We start from the raw sequence: 13,006 nt of genomic DNA on the forward strand, positions 1-13,006 counted from the left end.
ATAGCATAACCATTTACACACTCTAATATCTGAGGGGATGAACTCTGAGCACTTAAGAATACTTGGGTTATATTGTTTCAATGAACAAAATACACCACTAGGAGTTCACTTATAACTTAGGTTTTTATCAGAGGTCACAATCTGTCTTAATTAAAATTATTTGTTCCAACACAAGTGATCATGGTGTGCTGCCCATCCTAGTTTCTTCTGCACAACAACATATTTTGACACTTGTAGCATTCCATGCGAACTGCCTGGAAGAGTTGGCAAAAATAAATGCGTCACTATGTGTGGGTTTATAATTAAAAACGACTTAGTCCATTTCTATTTGCTTCTGCCTGCATTTGAAAGTGCACAAAGTGACCTATGTGGAAAGGTCACATAGCACTGCTTATGTACCGACCTCTGGTGCATTTAAACAGCTTGGCGATGATGTGCACAAAAGTAGTGCACTGTTTTCAAAACTGGCTCTGGAAGAGTACACATCTACAATCAGTTGCTTTGGGTGGCAGGCCTAGGAAAGGAAGGAGAAAACTACACACAAGCTGCATGTGGAGCATTAACTGGTAAAACAAAGCCAGGATCACCAGGGTGCAGTGGGCTGGCTGGCTTGCTAAACATCCTGGTGATTCATATCCAGGATCCAGAACATTTTTAATTGGGGTAGTCCTGAGACATTCATGTTTATGACTATTTATGACATGAAAATTGTTATATTCAGATGGTTTGTATTCAAAGGTTCGACTGTATTTTTAAACGCACTTGAACAAATATGTAATGACTTAATGGCACAGCTCTCTTGTGGCCATCTTAAAAGTTGAAAACTAAACTTGTTATGAACTGAAACTACAAGCACCTCAGCAGCAGAACCTGGTTTTACGCCGGCAAAAAAAGTAACAGCCACAAGGGCTGAAGGTATTTTCTGCCGAAATATGTCATGCTCTTACAGAGTAGAGCAGCTTTAGAGACTGAAGGAAGACATACTCAATATTAAGCAGGAGGTTTTAATCTTTTGCCTGACAGGTATATGTATGTACTGCCAAGAACTGTCTGAAAAAGATATTTATCTTTCATTTATTCAGAATCACTTCAGGATATATTTGGTCAGGACCCAACTTTATGAACAAAGGGTTTAACAGATTGCCACATGGGGGTTTTCAAAAGCATACAAGAAATGTATTTTTAGTAGCATTATGTCTACTGAAGATCCATCAGCAGCAAAAAGTTCAGGCAGCAGCTTTAAGACATCAGGCTGCTGCCTGAGACAAAGCCAGACTGTTGATTTAACACTCTATGGAGTGAGAGGACGCATACAGAGGAGGGGAAAATAACATGATAGATGGACATATAAAACTACGACAGGCTTCTGAAAGATTGTAATGGAGTAGCCTACCAAGGGAGATCCTGTGTCAGTTCACACTACATCTACAGAGTCAGTCCTCCATTACAAAAAGCTTTGGTTTCACAGTGAAAGAATTTGCATAGCTTTCCTCTACGTATACGTGTGTCCATGTATCAATGAGGATAATAGAGTGTCTGTGAGCTGCATGTGTGAAGTGGTCCGATCAAAGTAAGGAGGCAGTCATTCCCACCTGCTCTCATTAGTCTTAGGGTCCTACAGACCCAGAGCAGAATAAGGTACCACCTGTTTCTGACTGATCTGGCTAGATCCCTCAAGACACTTAAATTAATGCACACTATGAACACACCCCACCATATAAGTCAGTGTGAAGAATCAATGAAGATTAAACAATCCATGCTATTTAAGAGGAAATCATTTTCCCTTAAAAGTATGTGTGCTACATATGCAACACTGGTAGCAGTAAGTATTGAGTTGACAGACTACATAAAGACATTGACTTTTTTTCAGATTTTTAAAACTGTGGAGGAAAAAAAAGTATCATGTATATCTATGAAGTAACTAAATGTGATCATAATTATAGAGCCAAAGAAATTCTCAAAGGACCATATTCGTGTTGCATTCATAATACCCTTCAATATCTTTAAACTGAGATTAAAGATTGCTTTGTTGCCCCATTCCCACAGATCCTATGGTATGGAAAAGACATCAAAACAGGAGGGGTTTATAGGGAACATCTTTAACATTTGCTCCGTTCACAGTGTGCTTGATTAAATGTAACATTTTAGGATCCCAGAGTTCTGAGAAAAGCATAAATCATTCTCTCGCAGCTGCTGGTGTGCCTAGGGAAAACACATGCTATTCCCCTCTTTCCCTTTCTCTCTGATCATAAGCCCACCCGATTTGTTGGTCCCTCAACTAATGAAACTCATAGTGAAGGGTGTGTGTGTACTGGTAGTGGACACCTGCAGGTTGCTGCTACTCGCGAGGTTCTGGAGAAACCATGGCTCTGACCTTTAGTGCCTCCACTCTAGCCTCACCTTGGTTTTCTCAATCATCAGTAACAAAGAGGGAAATCGTCAGCCAATTACTGTCCAGCAAACAGAACGATTAACAGAGTCCATTACGTTCTCTTTAGTGATGTACAACGCATTTAATTTTTGACTTTTTCGAAAGAGAAACTCTTTAAAAAACATATGTATATATCGCTATTAAGAACAGTAGTACAATTTAATTTGAAGACAACGCATAACTGACCTTGTAAATTAAAAAGATGCTTACAGGCAATTACACATCCTCCAGAGATCATTTCTCAGAGGACATTTCAAACCAGAGCTGTTTGGGTCTTAAGCATCAAGAGTTGAGCCTTTAATTGTGTTCAATTTATTAGAACGTTCCAACCTCAGCTCAATTAAATGAAAACAGATTCGTCTCAATCTGCAGGAGTTCTGCAAGTGTACCAGGACTTCCTTTAACCGCCAATCCAAAACCCCAACCCACTCCCTTCATTTTCTAAGTAAACTGGAATTTTGTTTTAAGTCACTGGTAAACAACGAGACAGAAAACAGATGTCCCTGGCCATATTTTCAAACTACTCAGTCTTTCAATAAAGAGATTAAAATAGGAGAGATTGCAACATGATTAAAATATTATTCCAAGTCCCCATTTAAATGCTGCACCAGAAAGTCAACAACTCGCACTATTACTGCTTTTACATGGGCAATTTACGTCTCATTTGTGATTTGTCTTACAAGTGTTTCACAAGGGAAACAATGCAAAAAGAAAATGCATGCTGCAAATGTGGATAATATGTTTATCAGACCAAGAAAATTATAGTAAGTAGAATCCTAGTGATGGAAACATTTCTCATTTTTAATCAATGGAAAATATAAAGATTCTTAAGAAAAGTGCTGGTGATATCTCTAAGAAATGACAGAACACAGGTCACACATGTATGAATGGAGGTGAAACACTGAAAACAAGACCTTAACTAACTGCAGTCACATTCACAGAAACATGAACTTATATACAGTTTGCCAGTTTATCAGTTCCATTGCTTGAGGAGAGTAAAATAAATATTTATAAGACATTTAAATGACAAAACAATTGCATTTCAATATGCCAATTTCCACAAAGTAAAAGTAATTCAGACAATGAAAGTCATCTAGTGAAAATCTATTGCAGAATATTTTATCACAACGGTTATAGTGAAAGAAAGGCTTATTTTAGTTTGCTTACCCAAATCCTAAGGTTTATGTATACATTAAAATACACCAAGTAATCTCTTGACTTTGAAATATCACAATCACTTAATCTCCTAAATTGGCTATGTACTAGCAAAGCAAATGAATCCTAAAAGGCTGCAGGCTTTTAGTTTTTTTCTGTGGACCACCTTTCACCTCTGGCAGAACGAGGCGTTACATCTATCATTCCATAAACATTTCACTGATAGGCTCTCAGTCAGCTCTGGTTGACAGCAGGGACATGTGTACACACCAAAGGCTTTGATGTGGGGCTGAAAAGCTTAGAAAAACCAGACCTTTAAGTGGACATCTAAGACTGCCTGCGCTCACACACAGGCTTTTCAGACTCTTTCCTCGCACACACACAGCAAAACAGAAACGGAGAGAAAAATTCCAGCCCATCAATTTGGGTGCCCCATGATATGCCTGTATGGACAGGTGAATTTCATATAAAAGGACTTCTGGCACAAATTCAAATTTTGCACATGTACTCCAGCTAGCATGTATGGTCAAGAAAGTTACACAGCACAATATAAAACAAAGTTACACCATCTGCTTTTTGGTAAAGACTACCTTAAATCAGATTACTAAACAATTACAAAATTCAATCATTAATGTGTTTAAAGAGAAATAAAGGAAATTATAGATGTAGGTACAGAGAGTCCACACGGCAAAAAAATAAGTACCTGGACAAAATGAAGAAGAATGAAATAAAGACACTTTAAACCAAAAAGATTGGAAAAAAAGAAGAGGCAATATAGCGAAGGATTGCAGAGCTCCACAGTTAAACATCTGCTGGGGATATAACCTTTTCTTTAGGGACTCAAAGTCCAACTTCATCAACTTCATCTTTGGCCTCACTCTGTCCCTTTATGCTTCTATTCAGTCTTCTGCTTTCTGTTTATGTCAGGTTTTAATATTCAAAAAATATGTCTTTAGTTTATGAGCCACTGCTTCGCTGCAGCAATATGCTTACTAAATCAAAGTAATATTCTGAAACCGTGCACCAAACAGAATTTACCAGAATTCCTACATTTATCCAGTGTCAATAAAGACAAAACCAACACTCTTACAAAAACTATACATTGCTTTAAAAAATGGCATTGTAGAAATCAATCAAGTCTTGAAAAGAGAATGTTTTTTTCTTCCCCTGCCTCTAGCTTTAAATTTGTGTATGCAGTTAGGTCTGTACAGGAACAGAGTATCTAAACAACATTTCTACAACACTGGAAGCACAACTATGGAGCCAAATAATTGTTCTTTTACCTGAGTTCCTGCAATCATCTCCTTGCTGAGGCACTTGTACAGAAAATGCCAGCAGGTCCGGCGCCAATAAAGATTCGGGCTTGCGAATCTCATTAAGCCAGCGACTCATGTGGAGCTCTTTGGTGTCAGAAGGGCCCTGAATAAGTGGAACCAGCTTTTCCTTTTTGCCCTCCTCTGAACCTGAAAGACAAGAGTTTAAGTTAAATCAAAATTCTTAGCTATTTCTGAGTTCCCAGCCAACATATCTAGATATCCCAGGCAGCATATCTAGTCTTTGACCTTTATTTGGAGCAACAAAATTATATTTGGATCTCAAGGTACCACTCTATTTAAAAACTTTTATCTATATGCTCCAAAATGGCATCTCTCTTCTATCTTTTATTATTATTTTTTATTTTTAATCCAGGACCTACTAGCTGCAAGGTAACAGAGCTAATAGTTATAGCCTTGTGCTACATGTTATCACAGCAATACAAAACAATCATAACATAATTATATTCTTACTAAAACTTAAAACAAAGTCTGGAATGAAAAGGTAAAATAAAGTAGTTGTATAAAATTCGGGTCAAAATAGCATGCATCATGAAAACTAAACATACAGTAAAATCCATGAGGAAAAATATGATGAACATTTGTAGCTTATTCCGTGTTGCTGAAAAGAAAAATACTCAATCCAAAAGTTGGGGGTTCGACTCTGGCCTTTTCCTGCCCAGGAGCATTGGTATATAAAAATGTGCATTTTGGGGGGCGACTGGGTGAATGTGGCTCTAGTATGAAACTCTCTGATTGATAAATTTGGCTAAAAGGTGTTGCATAGATTCAGTCCATTCACTGTTTAAACGGCCAAAGCGAAACTAAACATTGTACTCTAAATGCAGGGCAGAATATTAGCTGTAATGAAACAGTGTCTTCTTCTGCTAAAGTAGTGAATTATTTTATGCAGTGAATATTCTGTGAATCCCAGATATTAAAGTTACCAAAATTTATTATGCATGCTTTTATCTTTATATGTTTCTATAATTACAGCTGCATTACATCTAATCTAACCAGCATCATGTGTGCATTTTGAACTTGTGAACTTTTCGCTATGACACTATTTCAATAACATCCATCCTATCAAAGACGTGACCACAGCCCAGCGACATGAGATTCAGGAGAAAACAGCGGCTCAATCAAACAGCTGGAAAGAAATCAAGATAAAATGTGGACTAAAGAAAAGAGGGGGATAGAGACAGACTGGAGCATGTAAAAGTATGACTTCAAGAAAGTAAAGGAAGAGTCTAGTCTGTCTCACTCTTTCCCTCCTACACAAGTAGTAAAGTTTTAACAGGGCACAGCTGTACACACCTGGGGTCCTGGCGCACACTTTTACAGCTCCCACAGTTCCTGAGGCACATTTCACCATCGCACGGCTGCAGAACTTCAGCTCCAGATTTTGGATCAAGCCCTCGAGAGTCGGTGACGGGCCTGGATATTTCACACCTAATAAAAAAATTTTTTTTAAAAGTGAATATGAACTGCAGTCTTGCAACTTTAAAACACTTCTCCTGTGGCTTTGTTTTTATCTGATTGGGTTTTAATTACAACTGACCAACCAAGTGCTATGTAACAAACAACTAACAAATGCACAAAAAAGTGTTTTGTAGTGGTTAGTACAGACAAAAATGACCATTTCTTTCCAAGCGCATCATATTGATGTGTCTATTCTACTACATGCATACATTGAAGAGCCCAAAGATTAAAACTGAGTGATTTTAAAGGGCTTGCGTTTCTCAGAGAACTGAAACAAAAATTATTAGAAAGAGAAATAATTGCACCTACAGGACATATAATTAAAAATCACATCATCTAATAACTCAACAGTGCTAAAGAGTGTGAAACTTGCAGGTGTGTGTGGTGGGAGAGTTTTCATACCAAAAGTAATTATATGTCAATGTTTTTTATAGTCAGAAACCGTTTCAAGCACATAAAAGCAGAAGAAGGTTAAACACTAGCTGGATAACTGAAAAGCATTATAAAGTAAATGGTGTCATGTGCCAAAAAGCCTGTTGAGAGAAGGGAGGAAGATCCATCCATCACCTGACACATTCTTCCACTGAGATACAAACTGGCCAAGGGAAAGACACTGCATTCTTACATCACCATTTCCAACAAGACTTTACGGGATATTTCAAAACAATCCCCTCTTACAGTAATACCTCTTCATTTCCGACAAGTAGTCAACACTTTTCTTCTTACAGAGTTTACAGATGTTTTGGGGTTTTTTGCAACATGTTGAACATGTGGCTCTGAGATGAACAAATCCAAAAGGCAGAACAAAATGCCACAAAAACAATACTAAGGTTAAACCAAGTAGAAGTTGCGAAATTTTAATTAAATAAAACAAAAGGGGCGTCGTTTAACTGGGGACTACTTCCCAACTGATTAATGTGACGGTTCTGTATGACTAAGGAGAAGAGCAGTACTGTGTACAGCTGTAAAAGACTGCAGGCAAAATTTTTGAAAGCAATAACAAAAATCCTAATAATTTCTCTTCTATTGAGTTATTTTCCAACACATCTTCTTCTGTGTTTTACTGTATGAATCACCCAAAGTCAGAAATATCCCAGCAGCAAAATACTGAAATGCTGAAGATGTCAGTTGGTTGTTCTGTTTTAGTTTAGAAAGCAAACAAAAAATGAAATAAAATCATATATGTGTTCCCCAAACTATATTCATTATTTCATTTTGTATTTCTTCCCTTCATGAGTTGAGTATGGTCTGGACTAGGGCAGAAACGATTCCTCGAATAATTTGAATACCTCGATTATTCAAATCCCTCGAGGAAAGTTGATCTGCCTCGAAGCTTCGTCAATTTATGTTTTATTATTTAGCGCATCGTGTTCCGGCCGGGACATTATTTGCATTGCACACCGCTTTCACTTCTGCCTATGAGTTGTTGACGAAAGCTAAGTGTTGGCAGCATAGTGTCCAATTTTCGAGTTCGGCCCGTGGGGGTTTCATTGATTGATGATAATGCCCGGGTTTTGATCGTTTTTGCGGGACCAGTAAACATCCTTAAAATAAATGGCGCGATGCCTGAAGTACGGCAGCTTTTCTCCTCCAGGAGCTGCTGGTTCGAAGCGAACGGCGGGAAGAGCGCTGCAGGAGTATTTATACAGGTGAGAAGATAAACTGGACACGGCGGGTGGCTGAGTACTTGATGCTTATAATGTAAGTGTAGTTTACGGACGAACCGGAAAATTTATTTCATATCATCCCGGTCTCAACAAACGGGTGGCAGAGCGCATCGTGATGCTGCATAGCTGGTAGATGAGTTTCTGTGATGAACTAAGGTGTCAAATCCAGTCGCTAACATGAACACAAAAGCTATAAATGTCTGGGCAAGGTGAGAGTTCATTTATTAAACTGATTGGAGATGTTTAAACTAAACAAAACACTAAAACTAAACTAAAAGCTGGAGTATAGACATGTTTTATAAGCGTATTTGTGAGCCTGCCTCTCTATTGTTAAATTTAATATAATTTCAGATTATTGTATAACTTTTCTTCAGGTAAACTTAGAAAGTGTGCTATTATTGTAAGGTTTTTTTCTAAACTACAGGAAAGTAACTGTTAGGGATCCTCAAATATTAAAAATTGGACTGATGTTGGTATCCAATAGTAACACTGGCATTATACTAGATTTACCAGTATTTTATTTTATCAATTTTATTATCCAATTACTCGATTAATCATAAGAATAATCGACAGATTACTCGATTACTAAAATATTCGTTTACAACAGCCCTAGTCTGGATTTCATACACCCATGATTCCGAAGATCCAAAAATTATTTCAACATTATGAACACATTGTCAGTACTTTTCTTATATTTTCTTTAAACAAACCTAAGTTTTCTCTATGGGTACCTCTGTGCTAAAGATTTTCCCCAAATGTCACTTTAATGTCAAGTTACTCAGCTAGAACACAGGCTGGTCTGTTTGGCTTGGAAGGGTATTCCTCTCTAGGAATGTAAGACGTACAAAGTTTAGTTGGAGAACCATGACAAAAAAAAAAAGAAACAAAATAAAAAAATAACTAATTTGGCAATGAAGCTTGAAACTCCTAATTTGAAACAGTAAAAGGTTCTGATCTTAATGCATAAAAACAGTGGAATGTATATAATGTTCAACCAATACATTCCAGTGGTACTAATAAAGTACAATACATTTACACAAAATATTGTTTTTAATTCCAAGATGAAATGATGGCAAACATCAGATGAACATCTCTTGGTGGGTTGAGTTCATTTCAACTGTAGCTCAACTGTATTTTTATTGCGAACACGCAGACATGGATGGCAGGATTTGAGTTGACCACAAATACCACACTTAACCAAGGGAATTGCTGGGAAATTGCTAAAATCCCTAACCACTGACTTCCCTTCTCTCTCTTTCAGACAAATTACCAATCAACCTCTTCACCTGCTGTCTGAGAGGCCCTCTATACGCCCAGATGGAAGATGGTAACGTTAACAACCCAGCTGAAGTCTCTCTGCCACACATTTTAACAAACCTGCAAGTCAAACAGAACAGTACCTCATGTCGCTCTGAGATTTTGGCTCCTTACTCCTGTAACAGCTTCCAGTCTATTTAGGACGAAAGCAGTGGGAAGACATTCCAGCGTGGACATGTTTAAATCCAAATTAATAATGTGCTTCTATTGGACTTTATTTTTTCTAAACTACTAAATTACTTTAATATCTTTCGGATGTATTAGTCAGCTGCTAGTAAACAACCCATGCTTTTTATATCATCAAAATAAATGCATAACTGTCGTAAAAAAAACTGGTGGTACGCTGAAGCATTATAACCATATCTGTGATTGTCCATTTAACTTTTCAGTATTACATTAGTTTAATACATTGTGATTTGGTTTGTATTTCACTGGATATAACAAATACACAATCGAAGTCATAAGACCAGAGAAAGACTTAGAAGAACTCACATTTAGCACTGCATGGGAGTCACCCAGTTCGAAACTGAGCTTCAAAATTCAAAAACAAAACCGGAGCCTGGAGCTAAAAACTGTCTGTTCATCAGCTGGTCAACAGTCCATAAAACTAAAAAACCTACAAGCAAAACTAAAAATGTTCCAAAAGAATTCTGGAGTGAGGAGCCCAACAATATTTTGTTGATTAATAGTGATGCTTCATGCTTCATGCAATGCTTACAGTAAAACTAGGGAACTCTCTTCAATATGTTAAAGGTGACTACATGACGGGCATTCATAAAATCTGATATTGCAAGAATCTCTCATCATCGTTTTTGAAACATTTTCTACAGGATTTAGATCAGAGAGATATGGAGGATAATCCAAAAGACCAACATTATTCTCCTGGGAGAAGCCCTTAGACGTGTACTGTGAACTGCAGTGTTGTTTTGTTGAAAGATACAGTCATCGTCATAATGACGAGGGCTCTTAGTCAAGATATCCACATAGTTAACCACATTTATTAGTTCCTTTGAAGAAAAAAAGCTTCTCGGTTGTGATTGAGCCTCCCCCACTGTTTTGCACAGACAACATCTTAAGGGGGATTTCCCTCTCATGCCAGCAATGTTGGAAACCATGAAAACCATCAAAAGTGAATTTTCTTGTCTGAAAATGAAACTTGCCACCACATTTGAATGTGCCATGGTCCTCCCTTGAAAAGTCCAACAACAGAATTTGTGGCGTAGGAGGAGTAACTGGATTTGAAAATTTTTCTGTTTTCTGTTCTTTAAAAACTGCTTTTCGTTAAGGGCCTTAGTCTGGGTCAAGTATCTGTTTTTACAGACCCCTGTTTGATCCCTCGGCTCTGTTTAGGTGAAACTTTTTTGGGTTTACCAATTAACTTTTTTTTGTTCCCAACCACCCTGACCAATCTTTAAATGACCTTTTTTAGGACAACTAAAAGTTTTAAAACTGTGGTCTGAAACTATTGATCAGCTTTTGAACAGTCTGAGTTTAAATTCAGTTTTTAATAATTAGTCTCCAACATGCTGTGGATAAATAGTACCAGGGGTATCACGATAACACATCCCTTCTGCCCACGTAGACGCCCTCAAGGGCACAGCGCACCTGCTGGGTTGGTAGCTGCTGAACAGGAGGAGGGCGTTGGGAAGTGGTGGGGGGGCTCTCGAAAATGTTTTGTCCAGCTGTTGGACTATAAAAATGTGGGGTGCACAGGAAGAGTGAAAAAACAAGGGTTGGTAATTTTGTCAGCTTGAACAATGGCATTCTGTGTGTCATATGTGTGCAAGGTGCATGTGTGTGTAACACAACCAGACGTGTGTCTGTTCGTCTCTGCGTGTTATTAAGAGACCAAGTGAATGGATGTGTGGCGCTGTTAGTCGTCAAGCAAAGGCAGGTGCAAGAGGTACATAAACACACAGCTAGGGGTCAGAGGCTACAGTACTCCGTCAGACAGAAAGAGGGCAACTGCCTGACTAAACCCCGATGAGACGCGCTGAAAGGACGGGAGGAAAAGAGCAAAAGGAAGTCAGTAAAACAACACTAATTTATAGAAATAAGGCCAATACAAAAGCAGGTCAAAATCAGTAAGCTGTATGGTCCACTAGTGCCCATTATTCATGGAAGCCAGACATATATGACGGGAAAAGTATGATGTACACCTGTTCACATACATTAATATTAAAATCACAATTTGTTACTGTGAGGACTGGAAGGAGTACAAAGAAAAAACCTTGTGAGCTATTTTACATCATTATTCAGCGAATGAGTTCCACTGATAGGAATTATTTTATTTTTATTTTATAAAACTAAAATAATTGAGAGTTAACCCCCGTGAAGTGTCTTATGATCAGCCTGTCTCCTCTTTACTGAAGCCTCCTGAGTGTATTTTTTATTCCATATGGAACCTAGAAAGTCAGTGGCAGATTTTAAAAGCAGATCAGGAGCATTTCAAGTACTATGTTTGTTTTTTGCACTGTTTCCAGACAGCTGTCTTCCAGGCCTCAATGCTGGCACAAAAACTGCATTAATGCAATAATGCACTAATGATAAGCCAGCTGCAGGGGATGGTAAGCAACCACAACAACAGCTATGCTCATGTTTTCCTCTTTTTCTTTCTTGTGCTTTCTAAAATCACAACTATGCGAGTATTTATGGAATGACCAAGCCACATAAAAGTTTTTCTGCCTGTTTACGTGTTTTCCATCTGTAAACCTCTTCAGTGAGTGTTCCTCCACTAAGAACTCCTGACTCAACCATCGAGCTGTCGAGCTGAGGAAGTTCCTTCAAAGTGTAGAAACTATAGTTCTCTTCCATTTAAGTCATCCGGATTGTGAACTTACTCTTCAGACATCTAAAAATCTTAGTACAGAATATAGATGGGAAATCAAATCAATTTTTCAAAGCATCAAGAATCAGACCCGGATGATTCTGACTTGATTAACAAAAATCAAAACTCGATCATCTCAGAGTAAACCTATGACCCAATTTTGACACAAAAAAAAGGGAACTCAGAAGTGTGTAAATGCAGAACCAGAAAAGTTTATGACGAGAACACAGAGTCACAGACACTGCTTCCTGAATCCGCTGCAACAAAGCAAAAATGACTTAGACAAGAGTTAAAGGAAATTAAAAGTAAGAACTCCCAACTTGAATATGGGAGAGCTAAGGTACGTTTCAACTTTCAGAGACCATCAACAATAGTCAGGAGTTGTTTGTTTTTAACATAGGCCAATATTTTCCCCCTCCTGTTTGTGTTTCAGGAGGGATTGGTCATGTGGCATGTTGATATGTACCACCGGACTGAAGAAATTCAAAGTGCAACACTAACTTATTCTGAGAGAAACAATTTTGTTTTAATTCAAGTGAAAGTCTTCAGTTCATAGTAAATGTATTAATTTGCTCTGTATCTAATGGCAAATGATTAGTAAAATGTACATTATTACCAAACCATGATATGAAGGTAAGCTAGAGCACTACAGCCCTCCAGCTTGGCAATGAGCCTAAAGCAACGAGGGGGCTGACAGAAAAAGAGGTAGACATAGACAAGTTGGGTAGCCTGAAAGCAGCCAGCTGAGCCATTAAGTGCTGATGCAGAAACAATAACTGTCTCTCTTAAGTCAGGAGGGGCTGTAGTAGAAGCA

General features: G+C 38.0%; 1 protein-coding gene across 3 annotated transcripts in view; it reads right to left on the bottom strand.

Annotated features, from left to right (window-relative positions):
• The window catches only part of vps13b (vacuolar protein sorting 13 homolog B), a 301,127-nt gene that overhangs the window by 219,770 nt on the left and 68,351 nt on the right, over nt 1-13,006 (bottom strand). For all 3 annotated transcript variants that reach the window (XM_028016693.1, XM_028016692.1, XM_028016690.1), the window contains 2 exons: nt 6,217-6,351; nt 4,870-5,049 (listed from right to left, as the gene is read on the bottom strand). In XM_028016693.1, the coding sequence (XP_027872494.1) occupies nt 4,870-5,049; nt 6,217-6,351 (315 nt within the window). The remainder of the gene's footprint in view (nt 1-4,869; nt 5,050-6,216; nt 6,352-13,006) is intronic.

This window comes from Xiphophorus couchianus, chromosome 5 (assembly GCF_001444195.1).
Source record: "Xiphophorus couchianus chromosome 5, X_couchianus-1.0, whole genome shotgun sequence".
Classification (NCBI taxonomy): Eukaryota; Metazoa; Chordata; class Actinopteri; order Cyprinodontiformes; family Poeciliidae; genus Xiphophorus; species Xiphophorus couchianus.